Source organism: Cinclus cinclus, chromosome 3, assembly GCF_963662255.1.
Source record: "Cinclus cinclus chromosome 3, bCinCin1.1, whole genome shotgun sequence".
NCBI lineage: Eukaryota > Metazoa > Chordata > Aves > Passeriformes > Cinclidae > Cinclus > Cinclus cinclus.
Window position 1 is genome coordinate 79853187 of NC_085048.1, and position 23696 is coordinate 79876882.

The following is a 23696-nucleotide window of genomic DNA, read 5'->3' on the forward strand; positions in this document are numbered from 1 at the left end:
TCTGACAAACTTTTCCATCTAAATGACCAGTGGAAAAAGTCCATATTAGGTTGGCAGATTCTCCAAAAGACACAATTGAGTTGTCAGTTTACACCCACAAATGCCATCTCCGTGGACAGCTTTGTTTTTCTTTTCCACAAGATAGAAATTATCCTGCTCTTCCTTGTAAGTTATTATTAAAAAGTTTATATTTGAAAGGGGTTTTTAGAGGCAGACCTCCTCAAAAAGAGGACAATCAATTTAGCACCACTTAACTGGAGGGCTAGGAAAAGAGATTTTCTCAAAGGATGCAAAGTTAACTTCAGAAATACTCAGTCATTTGGTCTGGGCTTGCATTATGTAGAATGATCACTTTCAGATGCATCCCTTGAACAGGTACAATCAACTATGCATTTATGGATGTTGTTTTAATAGCAGTTATCTATTGCATTCACATCTGTGCTGCACATGTTCTTTCTGGTACCACAGTCAAGAGCATAAAGAAAGAGTTATGCATTACTCCATTCACTGGAAATTCCAGCGGGGGGTATCAGAGCAAGTGGAATGGCTAGAGAATTAGGAATGCTATGAGAAAAACACATTTTTGACAGACACAGTTACTGTAGAATAAATAGCTACTGATATTCCACATACCTGTGCCACCAAGTCCAATGTCAACCTGAATTTTTTTCACAAGTAGATTATGAAGGACTTGCACTACAGGCTGGGAAAACAGCACCCAGGAAAAATGTGAGCTGACCAACTCATGAATGGTCCCCATCCCTGCTCTGCAACTTTATGAAACTTGCTCTAGGGGAAAGAGTTACTTGCACAGACTCCTGTGATATGACCCAGGAGGCTCCTGCTATCTAATTAGAAAGTCCTGATGTAGCGTGAAGCTACTGGGGATTATGTTGGAACAAAGATGAAGCCTTCCCAAGCCGTTCCATGATCAATAAAAAAAGTCTCAGATTTGAAAGTGCTTCAGTGCAGTAATTCCCACATACTGTTCTTAATATTATCTACTATTCATTATCAGTAAATTTCTTGGAAAAGGAGCCAAACTCAAAAGGCAAGAGTCTCAGATACAGGATAACATCTTTCAAGGGGCATGGACATATTTTTATTCCATCTTCTGTGTGGGGAGAAGGAACTCAACAGTAGCTTTAGATGTATGGCATCTTGCACCTTTGGGCATCCAGAGCAAACACAGAGCAGAAGTGGGCTCACAAAAGATACAGCTATTCAGCAGGGCTCTGGTCTTGTCTGGTGAAATGTACACATTAAAGCAACTTTCTGGATTCAAATCAGAAGAATATTTATATCAATAAATGCTTGAATGTGGCTGTCACTGGCAACACCATCTAGATTTTGTTCATCTGAAGTAAGCCTAAGTGAAAGAGGTCAGGAAGAGACTCACTTCAAAGGCAATGCAACCAGCCAGGATTAGTGGGTGTTCCAAAATGTAAAAAAAAAGGCAGAACCTAGGATACTTACCGTGCTTCCCAGCTAAGAGATGGAACTGGTATTTAACTGGCTCACCCTTAGGGCCAGCCTGTCCCCTGCATACTAATCTGCTTTGGTCTGCATCTCTCTTTCCCACCACCACAAGCTTACCTGCATTTAATCTCTTCTTCGGGGTTTTGAGGCTCCGGCACCTGCCACTGGCAGAGCTGCTGTTCTCGCTCATGGAGTCCTGTGCTGAGGAGGCACTTCCCGTGGCCTCGCTGTCCCTCATCATGCTCTCGTAGCCGCTGCTGCCCCCGCTGTGGTAGAAAAGGGCTGTTTTCCCCATAGCAGGGGGCAGCTCCCCGCTCAGGACACTGCTGTTGTCACTGCCATGGCCGCTGCTGCAGCGGTGAGGTTTCCGAGGAGGGGTGATCTTGCTGTAAGGTGAAGGCAGCATGTGAACAGCTGGCTTCTCATCTCCGGGAAGGGCCCCGCGCTCGTCCGGCTCCATGCTTCCCTGTACGCCTCTGGCACTGGTGCTCCCTTGGAGCAGCTCTGAAATCCTCCCATTGACAGCTCGAAGGGGCAATTTGGAAGCAAGGCTGGAGCCCCGGCTTCTGCCGAGGGACTGCATTGACCAGGACATGTTCTTCCCACTCGGGGGCAAACTGGTGCTCTGCCCCACGGACTGAGGCAGAGACTTGGTGGAGAAGCTGAGTGTTTTGGTGGCAGAGGCAGAGAGGCTGCGGGCCTTGGGACTTGCCAGCAGGAGCTTGCTGACAGCAGAGATCTTTGACTGGCTGGCTTTTGGGGAGGCACCTGCAGACTGAGAGAGGCCCGAGTTGGTGGGTGAGGACATGGCACTGCGGCTGAGGCTCCTTCCAGCCCTAGGCATGGTGGTGTCTCTGCCAGGGCTCATTTTGGAGCTCACAGAGGACAGACTTTCTGCTCTTTCCAGCGACAAACACTCGTAGTGGCTTCCTGTGGACCTCCCTAGGGAGTTGGTCCTGCTGGTGAGCTGCTCCAGCTTGGCACTGAAGAGTTTGCTGCTGCTATGGATGCTGCTGTCTATGCCAGGGCCTTTTTGTTTGGCATTCTGCTCCTCAGGGAAGCTGGCCAGGAAGGACACAGGCTGGCTGGAGGGACTGTTCGTGGTACTGCTGGCTGCGCTGTGCTGAGGGCTGGCTCTGTTCTTCTGATCCAAGCTCGATTTTCTCACAGGTGGCAGAGGAGGGGTTCCTTTGGGACGAGTGAGTATGCAGTGCTTGGGAGAGGCCATTTTCTTGTCAAGACTAGCCCTAGAAAACTGGGGGAGGGCAGGAGAACTGACTCCACTGCTATCAGTAGAAGTAGGATGGAGATGACTGTCAGATTCCTCCACCTTGCTTGCCTTTGGGAGCCCTCGAGGGAGGCTACAATTCTTCAAGCCATCACTGGAATGAACAGGGCTTTGGGTTGCAGAGCTGGATGCTGCCACCTCACACCCATCCACGATCCTTTTTAGACTGTCAGAGCCTGGGGAAATAGAGGTGTCCCCACTGCTGGTGCTAAATCTGTCAACAGAGGACTGTTTTGTGCTGTGCTCAGGCTTAGCTGAAACAACAACTGTATCAGGCCTTGGCTCCTCACTGCTCCCAGAGCTGTCCTTTTTACCATCATCTTCCCTCTTCAACCAAGGGTCTTCAAATTTGATAACCTTCTTAGCAGTGGGCTCTTTCCCATCATGGGGATGAACAGTCTTTGGGTCTGCAGTTACAGCTGCTACAGCATCATCAGTGTCTTGAGTTTTGAAGGAATTAACAGCAATACATGGATACACAGTAATGTTTGTCTTCATTGGGATGTAGCCTTCACAGCTGCTAAGACTTGCAGTGTTTTTGATTGTGACTGTAGTTTTACCTAGAGCTGATATTTTACAGCCTTTGATGGGCGGCACTTTGCCGAAAGCTTCCTCCCCCATTTCTGACAGTATAAGCATGTTGTCAGTCACTGACTTCTGTTTGTCACTTACACAAATCATGCTGGCGCTTTGTATGGTGCTTGCAAACTCGGAGACAGGGGGTTCTGCCATAGCTTCCCCATGCCCATAGCATGCCTGGGCTATGAAGCTGTGGCACGACTGTTCACCATCACTCCCCGTGCTCATTTCGCTCAGCCATGAGCTGATGGATGAGCGCCTGCTGCCATCATCTTGCGGTTTGTCATCCAGACTCAGCTTTGGAAGAGGAAGGAACTGTGTGATGCTCACTTCAGACACGGGAGCTGCACTGGAATAACATTCCAGATCTTCAGAGATGCTGCTGATGATACTGACTGGCCTAGAGCCAGAGGCCAACGCCTGCACAGAGCAGTCACTGTTAAAACTGATGATACTGGTCGGGCGCCCATTGTCAAGGACACCACTAATGGTCAGCTCTTCCACAAGGGTGAACACAAGCTCATCCTCTCCATTCAGCTCCAGTGGCTGCTGCACAGTCACCATGGTTGTGCTCAAAACCTCCTTCTTGGATTCTGGAGAAATGCTTTGCTGCCAATCTTCATTGAGAACAGTCTCTTCAAAATCCCCATTGTTGGACGACACTGACTTTTTCATAATCTGAGGGCTCATGCCTACAGGTGGGGTCCGGATTTCTGGCTGTAATAAAGATTCAGTAGATGTCATGGCAGCATCCTTACTCAGGGGAGCTGGTGGGGGAGTGGAGCTGGGCAGGACTCCTTTCTGTGTATAGACCTTGCACCTCTGGGAAGGAGAAGTTGGTGGCTTATACTCAGATGTCTTTGAGAGGCTTGCAATGCCAAGCCGGGGAGAACCCATTGGCCGAGGTTTGCCTTCCACAAATCCACAGGTGTTGAGCCCTTCTCTGCTGCTCTGCAAGCTGGTGCTGTGTGCTAACTGACAAGAGTTAAGCTCTTTGCTAGAGCTGCCTGTTACACTCCTGGGAGAAGAAGGAGTTGAAAGATTGGTAAGAGCTCCAGAAGGAACAGGAGAGTGATTTCTTCTAGATTTGCTGGGTGTTGTATTTGTATTTTCCTTGGCTTCTCTATCAGGATGTTGACATTCCAGCATCGTATCTTCCTTATCTGACTCTGGTAAGTGGCTAAGCTCTGCCAGCTGGCTCGAGACAGTGCACTTAGACATCTGGTCTGAGCTAAATTGAGGAGGCATCTCTTCAAAGGGAAATTTGTCGGTCTCTTCACTGCCATCTATGCAATCCAGTCTCTCCTGGAGCTCTGCAAAGGTGTTGCACTTCAGGCAGTCTCTTTCTGATGTGCTAGGCCCTGATTCATTAACTTCCTCCAACCTGCCCTCATTTTTGGTCTTTTGCAGAGCAGGAACTATGGGAACAAAGTCAGGGGGACCCTCATTATCTGTCAGTTCCTTGTCAGAAAGGGCAGTGCCATTGGGGCCAACGTAGATCACCGTGTCACATGACTGCTCACTGCTGGATGAATAATCAGGATCACTTGATAAATGCAAAATAGGGAAGTCTGGGTCCACAGTGTTTCTAGAATGGAAAGGCCTCAGCTGGGTTGGCCTCCGCATCCGGCCCTCCTCACAAGAGCTCTCTCCTCCAGAAGAACTTGATGTGTACTGCAACATGAGAGAGAGAGAGAGAGAGAGAGTCTTTCAGCATTGCAAGCTGCTCCTTGCACAAACTGCATACACAAAAAAATCATGGTCACATATGAACTAGGAGATCTCTAAACTACAGCACAGAGCTCTGAAACTGCTTATCCACAGCCCTAGAGCAAACACATAGCCTTGTTCAATGGAGAACCCAAAACCCCAGCTCTGAGTCCCATTTAAAATCATAAGACTTAAAAAAAAGTACTAAAAATATGGATTAAGATATTTCCCTTAACTGAGTCTGAGCAAAGAAATCAGATATTTGGCAAAGGCTTTGCTGATTGTGTGTGTGTGTGTGTATTTGTGTATTTGGAAAGGAGCAAGAAAATTCATTACATATTACCCCATACTACCAGTGTATGGAATTATATAACATGTACTCAGAGGTCTCTGGAGACACCATGCTCTGATGGTGTGTGGACTGAACCCTTCATTTGTCTCTCTTCAGTCAGTTGAGAAAAAAAGCTTTTGTTAGTCTGCCAGTTAAAATTAGATGTATAAAATGTATGCATTCTGCCCAATTCACACCTTAAGTTGCACAGAAGCAACCAGAACTGTCTAACATGAAAAAGGATATAATCTGCTCTAATTCTTGGAAAATCTATCACCCATGTTTAGAAGCAGTAGGAATAAAAAAGTGTAAAAAGAATAAAAATGCTGTTACTGGACACAATTGTTCTGCATTTATTTTGCTTCCACTCTCTCTGAGAAACATAGAGAATCTAATTCTTAATTAATCCCAATTTTCTTTAACTCTGCAGCAGTTTCGTTCCTTATTATTTCATTAGCACTAAGAGCATAAAGGAAAATAAATGCTCCCTGACAGCTATATTATTAAACAAGGTCAGCTTACAAACCTGCTACAACAGATGTGTCTGAACTTACTCCTCTGAAGCTGAAGCATTTACCCCTCTGATATTGCTCTCTGACACTTGCCTAGGACTGGGTACATACAACAACACGTACACTTTGGAACTGATTACTGATTTTGTTTACACGCTGATATACCAAATTAAGGAACCTTCACAATCCTTCTTCCTCCTTCCTCCATCATTATAAGGAGGGAGTTACACATTGTCTTACCTTAGTTTTCTTTTTCTTCATCCTGAGGACCCTTGAGGCAATCTGGATGGTGGAGAGCGTCTCGGCATAGTTCCCCGCAGCAGCTGAAATGTGAGCTATCATCGTGGTGCGACAGTTCATATTCCCCAAGGACTCTCGGAGCAACATGGTCAGCTTGCTGTCTCTGAAAAATAAAATGAATTAAGGCTACATTAGACAGCAAGGTTTTGCTTTGGCCACCATGATGTAACTTGGGTCTTGACAAGTTATTTTCTCCTCTTTTTAATGTAATCCCAATTAGTTTCCTTCCTCAGGTTTGCACTGTGTTGTGCAGCTGAGCAGGCTGGAAGTTCCTGGACTACAATTCAAATTTATTTTCTCTTCCCACTTCACCTTTTCTGTCTCCTTTTGGTCTCAGTCCTTCTCCATTGTTACCATTGCCAACAGAGAGACGCAGACCAGCACTGGAGACTGTAAAGGAGCCACAGAAGCAAACATCAAACTGCTACTCTTTTGAAGTGCACAGTGTGCAGACAAACCCTGGCCCAGCTCGGGAGGACAAGAGGTTTTTTTTACTGGATTAGATTAGGGAACACAATTTTTTTGTTGCCTTCTAGGACATTGAGTAACTTGATATCAATAACAGTTAAGTCACTGAAGTAAATTTTGGATGATGCTGGTAAAATACAAACCAATCAAGTCTTCAAAATTCACACAATTGTTCTTTCATATTAGATCTTTCACTGAGGCAGAAATCAAATTTTCTGTTCTTGCCATTTACTCTATTGTTCAGCATCAGATAGCTTTTGAAATGCTGATCCCTCCTTATGGGGCTGTCTGTGACTAGACTGAGAAAATGAATTTTAACAGAATAATGATGCATACATAGTACTTTTGAGGTGGTCCTGACTGTAGTCAGAAATGCACAATATACAATTTTTAAAGAGCCCTTTATCTCCATGGTGTAGAGGTCAGCTGGGTGTTTATTTGGGAAAGGGCATTCTCTATGCTAAAGGTTGTGGATGATGGTTACATACAGCTGCAAACAATGACAGCAACAGCCTGATATTTATCTATCCCTAAAGGAATTGCATTCGCTGTTGTAATGATGATGACACCTTCAGTGGCTATGGACTGGATTTTTGGGGCTCACTGTTAAACATCTGCAAATGACCTATGGTGTGTATGTGTTCTTGCTCATTCAACTTGAGATTTCCAGCTCACAGGAACTGCATAAAGCTGCAACTGCTGGGAACTCAAGCTATGCCTACTGGATGGGACCAATGGGCAAACACCAAAAATTCTTGGACCTCTCTTTTTGAGTGAATAAACAGCATATGGGCTGTATATCTTGATGTAATAGCTCTGGAGAGTTCTCATCTCCTTAGACTGCTAGTACTTGCAGTTTCAGCTCAATTAGAAATACTAATATTTTTTGTTTCAGGATTTCTGCTTCCATCTGCTCCAGACACACTGAAGACAGTGTAGTGTCTTTGAGAAGCAAACAGTTATAAAGACTACAGTGGGTCAGCCTTATTCATTTCACTTGTGACCTAAGGCTGCTTTGAATCCACAGATCCAGAATTACTAGGCTGTGGTGTTTCAGGTTAGTGCCCTTCCTTTCCATCATGGAATAATTAAGATGTCAAATTTTGTACATCAGTTACTGCCACTGCAATGCAGAGTAACATGGAAATTATTAACACCTCCACAGAAATCAATAACAAGCCTTTCATTTGCCAGTGCTTCTATCATAGCAAAACATGAGATGACAGGGGAAAGTGCATACATTCTAAACATGTTGGTCTCCTGAGAATGTATTACCCATGCAGGCAGCATCAGCACTGAGGCGTGGCTCTCCTAGAGGTGTATGCATTAGGAATGTAAAATAATCTGTGCCATCTGCCTTGTACTGAAATACCCACTTGCAAGAAGAATAACGATACTGAAGAAATATCTATTTATAATTCACCCTCTGACATGGATGGGAAATAAAGGGCAGATTTATTAAGGATTAAAGCATGAACATAGCAGTAAAAAGCCCAGCTAGCACTAATTTCTAATTTCAGAGTTTGTTCATTCAGCACAGGCTATAGCTTGACTCTCAACTTCACCTATAACTAGCCTTACATAACTTTGAAAAATAACATAAAATAACATTGAAAAATAACATTAAGAGGAAGAAAGTTACTAAACACAGATTTTTTGTCAAGTCTGGACATTGTCATAAGACAAGTTCAGCTGTTCAGGGTTCACTGACCTCTCACAATAACTCTCACCTACTAACTTCTGAAGGAAAGAATGAAAGAAAAGAGAATGTAAGACACAAAAATGTGTGGCCTAATTTTTAACTCACTCTATCCTCTTCAATTAAAATATTGGTTAAATGTTCTGGATGTCTCACTGAAATTTGTTTGGCAATCAGTGTGAGACACAAAGTAGATCCTTTATACTTCTGAGTGCTGGCATGGTATTTCTGCCTGAAAAAAAAAATGAAAGTCTATGAATTATTTCATTAGGCCACTCATGAGCTGTTGTTTGAAAATGCAAAATTTCCTGTGAAAGAAGTTTTACAAAGAGGCACTTCTTCACTGGAAGGGCTTTGAGAAGCAAGACCCTTGTTGATCCTCTGGCTCTGCAAACCAAACTAAGGCACAGAAAATTTTTAAGAAATAAAAGAATCTGCTGCTCCTAGGTGTATGTTAAGCAGAGGCTGGCTAGGCAGAAGGTCCCAGATTTCTCATAGCAGCAGAGTGAAATGCACCAATGTCTTCATGGCAAATCAGAGAACTACAGGAGTGCTAATGGTCTATTTCTGTTCTGCTCCAAAAGTAATAAAAATTATAGGTCAGAGCAGCATGATGACTACATTTTATATACCTGTCTTCATTTTAAATGTATTTCTATCCCACCCACTAATGTTTTTATAGTTTAGGAAATTTACCCAAAAACCATCATGATTATGGGGATATAAAACACGCAAGAAATTGAAGGTGGGGTCAGGATACCACACTTCAAACTCCAATGCCTATATATCACTAAGTCAATTTAGCAGTCTTTTCAGTACTTAATAGTCTCCTCATTTTTTTCTAACTATATCACTTGGTGTAATAAAATACATTACCTTTACTTGTAAACCTGTTCTTGCCTAGCCTCTTAGACAATCACAGCGACAGAAAGAAAGTTACTAAATATTATTCATATATATCCCACACAGGTAAAAACCAAAAATAAAGTATGCAAAGCTGTACCTCTGGAAAGGTCCAGAGGCAAGAGCCCTGTGTGCAAGAGACTAAACTCAGGTATCTCTATGATTGTATGTCAGCAGGTACGGTACAGTGGTGCAGACTGCCAGGCAGAAAGCTTCAGTTCATTCCACAGAGTAACAGCCCTCCAGCTGAAGGACTTACCTGTTTTCCTGCTGTTTTTTGGACTCTCTCAATAGGAACCCTAGCAGGTATTGAACCTCCCCAAAAGAGAGCTATGGCAGTGCTGCAATGAGCAGTGTTCTCTACTTCTCCTCAGAGACCACTGTGCAAACTGGGATCAGTGGAAACCAGTCCTTTCACTAAGGAGGAAGATGTACATCTTCCTTTCAATAAGAAGAAAAGATGTACATCTTTATGCTCCTCTTATACACATCTGTATTTTCCTTCCTCATGAATGATTAATTATACTCAAATTCAAACAACACAGAATCTTACATTGAAGAATGAAGCATGTAATATCATGATACGTGTCCTTCAGCACTGCATAAATCCCAGTTGCCTGTGTATATTTAGTCAAAGTCTTTAATTTTGTGACTGGATGCTATCTTTCCACTAGAGCCCTGCCTCAAACCCTGCACAGAATAAACAGTGCTCACTGAACCATAAATTATCTAATCTTTCATTTAATCCTTGCCTTGCAATGTATGGATTTATGCCTTATTTACTGTTAGGACTATATAAACTCTGTTCTGAATCCTGAATGACCAATTTCTTCAAAGGCTCTTCATCATTTTTTCTTTTCCCTGTAGAGCTCAGTACCAGTGCAGTATCTGATGAATGCGTCTGAGCTGAGGTATATATTTCTCTGATAATACCTGAAACATTGAAGACTTCATTAAGTATAGGTGTTTGGTGTGAAGCACAGATCTTTAAGAGTATTGATATTACACAGTCTTCATATTCAAAGTATAGATAACTTTGACTTCTCTTGAACAGTAAATGGGGCAGCTGGTTCTCAAATCAGGATAGCCAAAAAACCAGGAACATACAATTAGTAGCCCATCTAAAAATTTTAGGAACACATTGTCAGAACTAGTCTGAAGATGGTATCAGGTCCTTTCAGAATACCTCCCTTCTTTTCCACAGTCCTCCATCCCATCCTCCATATGTTTATTGACAATGACCACTTCATTGTACTGTCCTGATTCATGTCTGAAGCAGGTCCTTTATCTGCCTTGAGAAAAGACAAAATTTGAAGATGGACAGGGAACCCTGAAAGGACAACACCATATATAGCCCATTAATTCTGACATTTCCTGACCCTATAGCAACTGATTTCATGATCCAAATGCTTTTATTACATGTATTTTATGTAATTTCATGTGGATTTGTAGTTACACTTCAATGAGACATCAGCAAGCCCGGAACATTCTGGTGTATCAAATATCCTCAGCTGCTAAACTAGCAGGCAGCAGCAGCTGGCTCCCACCTTTTGTTTAGACAAGCAGTAGAGAAGGAGAACATTACTTACAATTTACCAGGGGGTTTTGCTAACATTTGTTACCTGGAGAAAAAACACTAAGACTTGGGATTAACACACTCCTTTCCTGCATTGTAGGAAAGCTGTGCTCTCATGTGTTCACGTCCTTTTTGACATGCTCTTTTCTGGTCAGACAATCCTACACTCTTCTATCAGTGTCTGTCCTGGGCTTTCCTCATCTAACTTTTCTCCTTGTTCTTATTCCCATGCCTTGACACTCATCCCCAATTCCTCCCCAAAACAGCCTGGCAGAGCTCAGTTTCATCCTGCAGTGGTCTAAGCAGCTACACCAGACTTAACCATTCTCCAGCATCACTGCTAGACATTCTTTCAGTATTAAACTCCTCTTCTGTCCCCCTCTTCCTCCCATTAAGGTCCTCCACTCTCACTGCCTGACCTCCAAGGCCCCTCTCCCCACTCAAGCTCCCCCCCAGCTGTTCACTGACACCCAGCAGAAGACCCCCAAAACGTGGCTGTAATTTGGCATGGCTGCTGTGTCATGCTGCCAGGTATGGGGCAGGCCAGGCAAGGGGGCAGAGAATGCTCAGTGTCTTCCTGGAGCTTCCTCTGCCAGGTCCTCCAGCTTTAAGGAAATCTGTGTGTTCAAAGTGAGCTACATAGAAAAGAGGCAAATGGTAATTGCTTTTGTTTAGGGCTGCAAAATAGAATTCATGAATAGAAAATGAAGCAATAAGAATAAATATTGTGCTCAGGAAATCCGCAGGAATTTTTGTTGTCCAGCATTTCATTCTGTGTATGGGAAACACAAACACAGAATTGTTTCACAAAAGAGAGGCAATACTAGAGAGGAAGATCCAGCTGAAGTTATTACAGTTGGAATAATGATTTTTCTGTGGAATTATTTACCCAGTTGTATTGCATACTTTGTTTTGTTTCCTGCATCTCCCCCCTCAATAACAAATATTTTCTTTGTTTTCCTTTTCTTCTCACTCCACTACTATGCGGATTTTGGCTATTCAATGACAACAGCAGCACCATCAGAAATAGGAATAATAACATTCCACAAGGGAGACAATACAATAGTACAGCTAAGCTTTAGGAAGTGCAAGACAGTGTGCAATCTATTAATCATATACCTTAGTGTCTTCCTAGGCACTTGGCCAAAAGGAGAAAGTTGTCAACTCCCTCCAGGTGTTATTGTTACAGCATCAGATGATGTATGCCCTCAGGTGTCTTGTAATCTAATTATTTATAGAGGTATGTCAAAGGAAACTATGTAGAAACTATGTATGCAGTAACTATGACAGTCATTTTTGATCATCAAGTCTTAACTCTGCTCCTTTGAGCTGATGCACTGCTTTACTCACAGTAATAAATGTTTACATAACAAAGGAACCACATAAAGACTATATTTGGGTTTGGCTCTTACTACATGGGAATAATCTCTACAAAGGACAGTTTACAGCTGAAAAAGCACAAGCCCAACAGCGGATGTTACAGGTGTGTAACAGCTGAGTTCACTATGAACCAGTACAGTTTGCTTAGTTATGTCTTTCCTTTCTGCTAATAATTTTGATAGAGAAAGAGAGAGGAAATGGGAGCAATGTGTGTAGACACAGGCAAAATGAGTCCAGGTGGAGAGATAAAGCCCTTGGTGGTTCAGCCATGTAAGCCTGGCTTTGTTAGAAGAACAAAATGAGGCAGCTGAAGAAAGATGGGTAACGTGTTGGACCTTTAACCTGGGGAATTCTTCACCTGGTGAAACAAGGCACTGGGGAGACAATGGACTTGTTCCATGTGGAAACTGACCAGCCTTGAAGGGAAAAAAGAAGCATAGTGGAAATTTCCACTGCCACTTCAGTTAGTATATCTTGTATGAGATGCACTAGCACAACCCAGAACACTGTGCTCACGGCAGAGGGGATGGGGAGCCAGCTGAAAGGACCACACTGTGGGGACACTGTGCTCAGGTTCAGTACTGGGAAATTTTCACATCTGGAAGGGATGTGATACCACAGCAGTCAAGAGGTCAAGAGCAGGAGAAAGGTGTTGGTGCAGACAGTTATGGAACTTATCATAAATTGTACTAGTACAAAATGCATATAAAATGTAGGGGGATACCCCCTAAAATTGTTGTCTTTTAAGAGAAAATTTCATATTGCTGAACAATCCTTGTGCCTGTGACAACCCATGAGCATGTGGTAGATGCACAATAGAGCATCTTTTGTTTCTTTTTCCCAAAGGCTGAAAAGCAAATCAGTGACCAAAGGACAAAACCCAATGGTGAGGCTGCACTTCAAATGAGTACAGTTTGGGGCCCCTCAGTGAAAGAAAGACATTGAGGTGCTTGAGCATGTCCAGAGAAGGGCAACAGAGCTGGGGAAGGGTCTGGAGTACAAATCTCATGAGAAGTGGCTGAGGCAGACAGGTTGTTCTGTCTGGAGAAAAAGAGGCTGAGGGGAGATCTCACTGTCCTCTACAACCACCTGAAAGGAGATTATAGCAAGATGGGGGTCGGCCTCTTCTCCCAAGAGTCAGGAAAGTACCCCTCTAATCACAAAATGGGTTCATTCAAGAGCTGTAACTCTTTTATAAAAACTTCTCTAGAGCTGATGAAGCTTAAACAGCCCACAAAACTGACAAGAGTACCCTGTTATTCATAAATGACATAAAAGTCCCCCACATTTTCAAGGTCTTGCTGACTGATATCACAATAGAACTCTCTTCCAATAAAGCCATTGCAGTCACACAACTCCACTTTACCCGTACATATTACAGACTGCATGGTTTCTGACAGTGCCAGCCCAGCTCTAGGATGGGCAGCACCGTGCTAGCTCTAAAGACACACATTTCCTCCATCTTCTCATTTCTGTCTGGTGCCAGCAGTAGAGCAGAAGTCACAGAGCTTCATTCAAGTAATTCAACCAACAACAGAAAGAAAATTCTCAGTCTTTGCCTCAGCTCTGGCAATACCAAAGAGAAGACATATACCCTTATTTGCAGCTCTTACTCTAATGAGAGCTCAGATATCCAGATGTAGCTTAAAGTCACAGCAAGTGCAAGTTTTGGGGTGGGAGAGAGGAGGTGGTTAGGAGCACAGCCCTGCTGAGGGCCAATGATTATTTCAAAGGAAAGACTACACTGAACATGGAAAAAAATTATCCCTCTCCCCTCTGTACTTTGAATCTCAGCACAGAAACAAACACTGTTCACAAGCAGCCATTTAAAACAGTCAAACAAAGCTCAGAGATAAGGAAAACTAAAAGGATCCTGGTGGTCTGTCTCATTACAGTGCCAGCTCCTAATAAATGCTAGCTGAAAAACAGAAACTCAATTAATCCACAGAGCTAATTAGGCTCAGCAACTCCATGTTAGAACTAAAGCCATATTCCCCAAAATCAGCAATGCCACTTGTTAAGGAAACATGTTCAGTAAGTAGACTGTGATTTACAGGAGAAAAAAGAATCCTGCAGTTAATACCAATAAAGATCCAGATTTTAAATAGCAGGGACTCTGCACTTGGCTAGGCTAACTTCTATCACGATACACCAATAAAGGGAAGGAAAATCTCTTCTCTCTCTCCATGTCCCTCCTTCCTTGGCTCCCTTACTTGGAAGTATTGTGGCAATCACAAGTTTGGCTCAGCTTATGTGTATGGTTTAGTTGCTTTATATGAGACGAAAACATAGCTGCTATGGAATAGCAACTGGAGCAGCTTAGGAAACTGCCTGCCTCTCCTCTGGGCTGCCTGCGTCCTGACAGTGCAGCAGGAGTGCTGCGAAGGGAAGGCTTGGAATGCAGCCAAACAGTGCCCGTGCCTCTAGGGCAGTCATGGGGGAAAACACGTAGCAAGAAAAAGCACGTAGAAATGTTCCCTGACAATCTGCTGAGGACACATTTTGGAAAGTATCTTCACACCTCCGGTGGCCAATATGAGCAGAGGCAGAGCAGACACCCAATGAGGACATTTCCACCATTTCCACCACCCCTGCATCGGCACGAAGAGAGGGCACGCTCCTTTGTTCAGCATCTTTCCTTCCAGCACTGCTGCTCCCAGCTCCCACCGCCTTCCAAGGGCCAGGCACACTAAAGCAAGGCTCCCCACTCTGTATTCCAGCAAAGGGCTGGTTTGTCAGGAGGCCTCAGCTCCCTGCAGCAGAGCTGCTGCCAGCCTCATTGCTGGGGTCATGGAGGACAGGACAGGGCAGGGCAGGACAGGACAGGGCAGGGCAGGGCAGGGCAGGACAGGACAGGACAGGGCAGGGCAGGGCAGGGCGGGACAGGACAGGACAGGGCAGGGCAGGGCAGGGCGGGACAGGGCGGGACAGGGCGGGACAGGGCAGGGCAGGGCGGGACAGGGCAGGGCAGGACAGGGCAGGGCAGGACAGGACAGGGCAGGGCAGGACAGGACAGGGCAGGGCAGGGCAGGGCAGGGCAGGACAGGGCAGGACAGGGCAGGGCAGGGCAGGACAGGGCAGGGCAGGGCAGGGCAGGGCAGTACAGGACAGGGCAGGGCAGGGCGGGACAGGGCAGGGCGGGACAGGGCAGGGCAGGGCGGGACAGGGCAGGGCGGGACAGGGCAGGGCAGGGCGGGACAGGGCAGGGCAGGGCAGGACAGGGCAGGGCGGGACAGGGCAGGGCAGGGCGGGACAGGGCAGGGCGGGACAGGGCAGGGCAGGGCAGGACAGGGCAGGGCAGGGCGGGACAGGGCAGGGCAGGGCGGGACAGGGCAGGGCAGGACAGGGCAGGACAGGGCAGGGCAGGGCAGGGCAGGGCAGGGCGGGACAGGGCAGGGCAGGGCGGGACAGGGCAGGGCAGGACAGGGCAGGACAGGGCAGGGCAGGGCAGGGCAGGGCAGGGCGGGACAGGGCAGGGCAGGGCAGGGCGGGACAGGGCAGGGCAGGGCGGGACAGGGCGGGACAGGGCAGGGCAGGGCGGGACAGGGCAGGGCAGGGCGGGACAGGGCAGGGCGGGACAGGGCGGGACAGGGCGGGACAGAGCAGGGCAGGACAGGGCAGGGCAGTACAGGGCAGTACAGGACAGGGCAGGGCAGGACAGGGCAGGACAGGGCAGGACAGAGCAGGGCAGGACAGGACAGGACAGGGCAGGGCAGTACAGGACAGGGCAGGGCAGGACAGGACAGGGCAGGGCAGGACAGGACAGGACAGGGCAGGACAGGACAGGACAGGGCAGGGCAGTACAGGACAGGGCAGGGCAGGACAGGACAGGACAGGGCAGGGCAGTACAGGACAGGGCAGGGCAGGGCAGGGCAGGGCAGGGTAGGGCAGGGCAGGGCCACCTTAGTTGCCCTCTCGGAGCCAGCTGCCAGAACAGCCTGACTGACTCCTGCCTCACCCTCAGGCAGCTCGGGGACCATTTCGACTCTGCCCAGGGAATAGCCCGTGGCAATTCGGAGCGCGGACAGCAAGGGGACAACAAGGGGACAGCAAGGGGACAGCAAGGGGACAGCTGGCTGCCGCACAGAATGCTGCCAGAGTGGACAAACAGTGCCTGGCCCTTCGCCGCGAGGAAGGCTCATACCCAGATGTATCCTGGGGTGGAACACCAGAGCTGTTTCCCCAAACGAAAATCAACTTCAAATAGTTGTGATTGATATATGAATATTCATGATCTTTTGGGAGGATTTCATAATTACTTCATTCTGCTTCGGCTCATCTGATCTGCAGTAGTGACAGCAGTAGTTTACACTCCTTCATCAAGATGCCAACAATTTGGCAGCATGACCTTCCCAGTTTCCTGTGCTGGAGAGCAGCTCTAGTTATTCTAATTGCAATCCCAAATGGAGTGGTACCTGAAAATAAATTGACTGCTGTTCAGTTTTAGAAACCACTCCACTTGGCACTGCTTCTTGTGGAAATAGATAACATCTCCAGGAAACTGGGAAGGTCACTCAGCAAAATACTTTGCATTTTGATAAGTAAGATTTTATATGTCAACCTCCATGAGCCTTCAGCCCACAGCATTACAGCAGAGGGCACTGAAAGTGCACGTACCCCCATGTGAAAAGCAGGGGGGTGGGGGGGAGGTGGGAAGAGAGAAAAGAAGGCAGACTTTGGTTTTCATTAATGATATGGAAATTTTACAACTCCTGCATGCCACTCATTAGATATATTCCCCAAAGAAAGTTAGGCTCAAGAGTTCATACCGCCCCTGCACCTGCACATGAGGTTGTCTTATCACATTCAGCAATAAACTTCTAGGCCTGTGGCAAATTAGAAGAGAGTTTGAGAAAATAATATGCAAAGTTCAAAGATAGTAAGTCTCTGTAAATGCTGGAAGGATTAACAGCTGGGTGGATGAAGCAAAGTCTTATTTGTGCTCCCACAGAACTGAGAAAAATGCCTTCAATTCTATTCTTGAACACACCAGAGGAAAAATCATAGATGAGAGAAATTCCCAAACACAGGATTATTTTGGGCCCATATTTACACCCTTTTGGATGCCAGACTGAGAGACAAGTTGTTAGAAACATTATGTTCTTGATGCTGGTACTCACAAAACTGTTCATTTAGATCAACAGCAAAAAAAAAAAAGGCACTTACAAGATACTGGGTCCTGACTAAAAACTGCCAAAACCCAATGTAAAGCAGTGAAAACATGAAACCATCAGCATTAAAGCAAAAGATATAGTCAGAAGCCCCAAATCATGCTTCCTTTTCTGGTAAGCCGTGTAATACCTTTCAAATTTCCTTTCCACATACAGATCCAAATTGCTTCATGGAGATGCATGAAACTGCTAAAACCTGCTAAAAGAAGCAATCCTTGTCCACTGTCAAGGAAGATGAACTTTGTAGCAGCCAAGCAATCTGCTAACTAGGATGGGAATTAAGCAGGTGAAGCAAGTTCCAAAAAGGGAGAATTTTTTATGTCATCTCCTGTTTCTAGCAGACACACACTGGCCTCCGTTGTTCAGCTCCAAACCATCTACAAATTAAATACCCATGACTTCCATTTAAGAATAATGTATTGGCATGTACAAGGAATATGCAAAGATCCTAGACAACACGCATAACTCTCATTCTAAAAATCAGGATAAGTAATAGGGGTAAGTATGGACTTAACTAGCTAACTTTACATGTTCTTTTTCTTTAGAGAAGAGTAAGAAAGCTGACTTTCTCGATTACACCTATTTCTTTAAAAACCTAGGTCTGGAAGCCAATTGAACTTCAAGGTCTCAATTTACTTCACAGTTTACTCAAGGGTCAAAATAAGTTTCTTAGACACGTGCAATGATGCTTGCAGAATCCAATGAACAGAGCACTCTCTGGTCTGAAAATCCTTGGCCTCTATAGTTGTACTGCCAACAGTCAATAGGGGTGAGGTGACCTTGTTAGGAAGTGGAAAGACACCAAGAACTCCTTTCACATAAAAATGAATGGCTATCAGACAGCCAAAACTTTCATCCACAGATGGGCTGAGCCACTCACACAACTGGCTGATTTAGAGATGTGATGAGACAAGCTGAGCAATGGCAGTGATGATGGTGACTGGCACGGCAAATAAAAATCATAGATAAAAACTTCCTGCTTGTGGATTTAACCAGAACATAGGCACAAACCAGCCCCCAAAATTAGGATTTTATTAACTGAAATCCACAGACACTGTGGTTCAAACCCAGCTGTCGCTGAAATCTCCAGAAAAGCTCCCATAAGCTTCATCAGCATCTGAAATGGGTTTTTACAGATTTAGTGACAGGATACACGAGACAAAGACCAAACCAGTCCCTTCTGACGTCAAATACATGGCATTGAAATTAAACTGTGGAACCACAGGCAGGTTTATGATGACAGTTTTGGCAGCACAGGGCCAAATCTAGCAGCTGGTGCATGGCAGTGGGAATTCTGTCATCTATAAACACAAGCGTAAGGAAACTGAATGTTTTTATTCCTTCATATCTCTCATACTTCATCATACTTCGTTCACAGAGGAGCCTAAATAAAACCTGAGGGACTCCAGTCTATGCAAGTGCGATGTACTGTAAGTAGCAAAATTGGTATAAAAATATTTTAATGTATGTATTTGCTGTTTAAATCAACTGGAGACAGGCTGTATTGATACATTTATCTTCATCCATGCAGCAATTTAAAATTTAAAATTATGCACATGCATTTTTCATGTTATCTGAAGTTTCACACCCCCTTTAAATGGATTTTGCCAACTATATGTTGCCCATTGTTTAGACAAGATTCTCAATAGGTTCTTGCATATCTGACACTTCAGAGATCTTCTCATAACCTGCCACAGCAAAGGAAAGGAACTCTTAAACTTGCTGGTTAGCAATCGTTACATTTGTAGTAACAAATGGTACTACAGTTTTACCTGAGGTGACCAGAACATGCTTTAGAGCCCAATATTATATCTATTCTGCTCAGAAAAACAACTACAAATTTTAATATTTCCATGTTAACAGCTGCCTCTCCATAAGGCTTATAGAACAGAGTTGTGAGTGGCAGAAATCAATATATACACTAAAGGTTTTGTATATTTAGTTTCAAATCATAAAAAGATCCCTCTTAAAGTTAGCTGTTCAAAATACAAGTACTAAACCAAAATTTCATAGGTAAGCTGAACCAGTCTTTCATAAAAAGATCTTTTCAAACTTTAACTGTCTTTTAAAAGCCTCAGACTGGAATCATTTACAATGTGCCTGGAAGGTCCTACTTCTGTTTACAAAGCCGCTGCTGATACTCAGGAATTCCCACAGCTGAAAATAGTTGAGGCTTGAGTACTTTTTGGCAAAGTACTTATTTTAGCCTTACGCTCTATCCTTGGCATCTGCTGTTGAATTTAGCCAGACAGGATGCTATAAGGACATTTGGCTTGAATCAGTACAGTCATTCTTACGTTCTTAGAACTGGCTTTTAAAGGTTTACAGCCTGACTCTGCAGCCTCCTTCCTGCATCCCCTCTGTATGCCTGCTGTGAGCTCCTAAGGACACAGCAGAATTCCTCAGCATTCAGTCCACTCAACTCTGGCCAATACATCTGGAGACAGAGAAGCCAAGAGGAGAGACAGTCATTCTGGTAAAGAGCACATGGACAACCACCAGAGAGGAGAAGAGGGAAAGAAGTGCATTGCTCAGTGCTGTGAGCCTAAGCCCCATGGGACAGCACCAAAACACAGGTGATGCATGGGGTGAGAAGAAACTGAATTATTAGCTCCTGCCCCTACCCAGTACTGAGAAGAATATAATCCTTCTTAAGCATTTAGAAAACCCATCCTTAAAAATGTTACGTCTTTCTAACACTGCCCCCACACATTTCCATTTAGTAGTGGCATGCCAACTACTTTCTTATTTGCTCATGCTCTTTGGTTTCCATTGCTCTCCCTCCCCAGGGATGGGAATGCTCCTGGCCACATGTACAGACATGTGCTCTCTATCCCTTAACTCTATTTGGGTATGCAAGCCAAATTAATTTCATTTTCGCTCATGTGAAAAACTCCCCTTGCCAGACTTTCTTGTACTTGCTTCAGTCTCAATTCATCCTTCATCTGCATGGGAGAACAGCAGTGCACCCAGGAGAGGAACTGCCAGCCCCTTGCATAACTATTACTATTTTTCTGCTGTCATTCCTAGTATCTCCTCAGATTTCATTACCTTGTCACTGTTAATTTAGCTGTGGACACCTGTGATCATCAGCCAGTATGCCTAAATCAGTACACACCCCCAACCCCTTTCTAGCTGATGAGCTCGCAGATTGCAACAGAAATTATTAGCAGTCCATCAGGGCAAGCCCTTGCATCAGCACCACTTGTATTACTGGAGCCCTCGAGGTGCTCCCATCTGATGTTCTGATCTGCCTTTGTACAGATGATGGCTCTCAGCTTTGTGTAAGCAGCCACTATGATTAGCATGCTCCTGCTTTGTGTGCCAAGGATGCTGACAATAACACCAAATAAAACCTTTCCTGTAACTGGTCCTTGAAGAACTTCCTTCGTAGCCTTCCCTCTAGTTTGATAGCTCCCACTTTGATGGGAGTCATCTCTGCAGTCTTCACTATTTGATGCATCTTACTGCTCCTTGTCTTCCTCAGCTGAACTAGTAAATTCTCAGGAGACGCCAACTCAGGCATTTACTCAGATTTTAGTAAGATCATTTACTCAGATCTAAGTAAGATCTTAGATCTTACCTAGATTAAATTTCTTTCATCTAGACATTAGGTACCACATCTGCATAGAACAGAGGGTTAGGGCTGTATCCAAATGTATCTCCATCCTGAAAGCAGGGTTGAATTTAAATGCACAGACATCTGTTCCAGATTTCCTGGTCTTGGGAACAGTCAAGATATTTCAAGATTCACCATCTGAGAAGGCAGTATTTGTTGTCTGGATTTACTTTAAAGTGAGTTTCAGCTCAGGGTTTCAGGTTTTGTTCCTCTCACATCTGAGTGATAATGCCAAATTATTGTCACAGCAAGACTTTCTTAACATCTCAGTATTAACTTCTGCAGCTATTGCACTAGCAAAATTTGATCATTTAATTCAATAATTCAGATTATTTAATTGAGATGATTTAGCAGTGAAGTCATTTGAAATCCTCTCTTTTCTCTACTCTTCCCTCTCCTCCTCCACACACTGATGAGTAAGTAAATTAGAGAGAAGTTTATCTGCTGACTGTATGACTTTTACTCAGTAGGAAAATATATTCATGTAATTGCATTTCAAATGGTGAGGATCTAGATAAATGAACAAGTTCTATTAACAGAGGAAGTAATGAAGGCTAGTTTCCCTGAGTTTGTGTCCTGTGTTACTGTTTTCCATAGTTTGGCTGTTTCCTCAGCCCTACATTCTCACATCCCACCTAACTCACCTCCTTCAGTTGCAGCTCTGTCCTCTCTTCTTGTTGGTTCATGGATTCTGGCAGGCATTTGGCTCAGCTGGCTGGCAAAACAGCATGCAGCAGAGCAGTGTCATCACACCTTCATGGCCCAGCCTGCTTCTGCCCCACCCTCTCTGAGTCTCAAGAGTTTTGCACAGACCTCACATCTAAAGGCCTGTGCCTGCATTAGATCTGATTGGAAATGGTCAATTTAAGAGCCAATTAAAAAATTTATTTGGATGACTAGCAATGAGACTGTGAGACAATGTATGCTTTAGCCTCTCAAGAGATATTCTCTCAGAGCACACATGTCAGAGGAAGTTCTGCTCACAGAGTTTGTCTGCGTTCACAATTTGGAAGCACAACTTTGTGCATAGCAGTCATTCCTACCACCAGCTACTGAGGACAGACAGGACATTTCCCGTATTAGCACTATGAGAGTGATTAGAGCCACCTATTTATAGCTGTGCAATGAAAAAAATCTCAGCTCACACATGTCAAGTTAGCCAGGCTTTAAGTCTTTCCTATCCAGTGGCTTAGATTATTCCTGCCTTATAATTTTTCAGATCCATGTTATGACTTTATAGGCAATTAATTCTGTGGGAGGACAGCAGTTCTAAAATGAACACAGAGTAAACAAAATCATTAAGAAAAGGACTGCTACGAGAGTTCGAGTTGTCATTGCATTGTTAATATTCTTCTGTAGTTCAGGTTTAAGGAATTTTTCGTGTGTTGTGTGACACATTAAATATATAGCAAAGGGCTTGAAGGGCCTTTTCTGTTTTCAAAGCCACTATTGTACCAATTTTTAAAAAATAATAATTATCCAAAAGGGACCAGAGAAATTTTGACAACCCATGAACCTTCCCTAAGTGAAGCTGATTTGCATGTAGTGTAGCTAAGAGGTGTATTTGACCCTAGCATTTACCATTAACCTTTAACTTGTCATATATAAAGAAAAGCTTTATTTTAATTTCAGTGATTTTGTTGCACTGTAATTCCAAGAAACACCAATTAGCTATCAAATGCTGACAACTTGCACTTAGCACTGATTAGGGCCAGATATGAACTATAAACCTATCACATTACTATGGTGCAACAGCTCATTACCAGTCTAGCTTTCCTAGCTAATCTTTTCTACTAATTTTTATTTAGGGACCTACTGGCCAGCTCATCTGAAAATTATATGCTAATGATCCGCGAAGAATTGAGAGCTCTAAATGGTAACATGGGAGAAAAAATAATTCTGTTTGATCTCTTTATGTTATGATAGATACCATTTAATCAATTAGGACAGCAGAACATATCATTCCATTCCAGACACAGCAAATGAAAACAGGAAAGGGTGAATGCTTCACACATCTTGACTCTTCTACAATGTAAAAAAGCACCATGTATATAGTATGAGAGAATGTTTAGGAGCACAGTCACTGAGACAGCAGTCCAGACACTATTTCCTGGGGGTGTCCTGCAACAGGGGCTTGCCAAGGATTTCTACTATGAGAGGGAACTGTCAGGGATGGGGTCAGAGCATTGTCCACTGTGTCTTTTGGAGAGTGTCAGGCATCCTGAGGTGCCTGCTGCCAGTTAAGCCCCCAGAAGATTTAACATGGAGAGCTGGGCCCCTGGTATTTCCCATAATCAGGAATGCGGCTTACAATTATGCCTGCCTCATTCTCCCCAACCTGCTTGAGATTATTAAAGCATTTGAGAAACTAAAGATACTGCAGCTGTGGCAATGACTTCTTCACAGTTATTTGCCAGTACTCTATGATAAATCAAAGTTATTTCTGAGATACACTGGAGATTGCAGAAGGAAAAGAACACTATGCTTCATAACGTTACCACTTGTTAATGAGAAGAAAACATAGATTGAAAGAGGTAGATAGGATCAGGTATGAAAAGGTGTCTGATCCATACTCGGTTAAACTTGTGTAAATTAAGGGCATCATGGGATATGAAAGTCCTATATTTAATAAATAATATTTTAAAAATTGAGAGCAATGACAGAAGTATTTGAAATTAAGA

General features: G+C 44.2%; 1 protein-coding gene across 1 annotated transcript in view; it reads right to left on the reverse strand.

Annotated features, from left to right (window-relative positions):
* Positions 1-23696, reverse strand: part of KIF26B (kinesin family member 26B) — a 270452-nt gene that overhangs the window by 14012 nt on the left and 232744 nt on the right. The window contains exons 11-12 of the mRNA XM_062489199.1: positions 6140-6302; positions 1597-5020 (exon numbers count right to left, since the gene is read on the reverse strand). Of these exons, the coding sequence (XP_062345183.1) occupies positions 1597-5020; positions 6140-6302 (3587 nt within the window). The remainder of the gene's footprint in view (positions 1-1596; positions 5021-6139; positions 6303-23696) is intronic.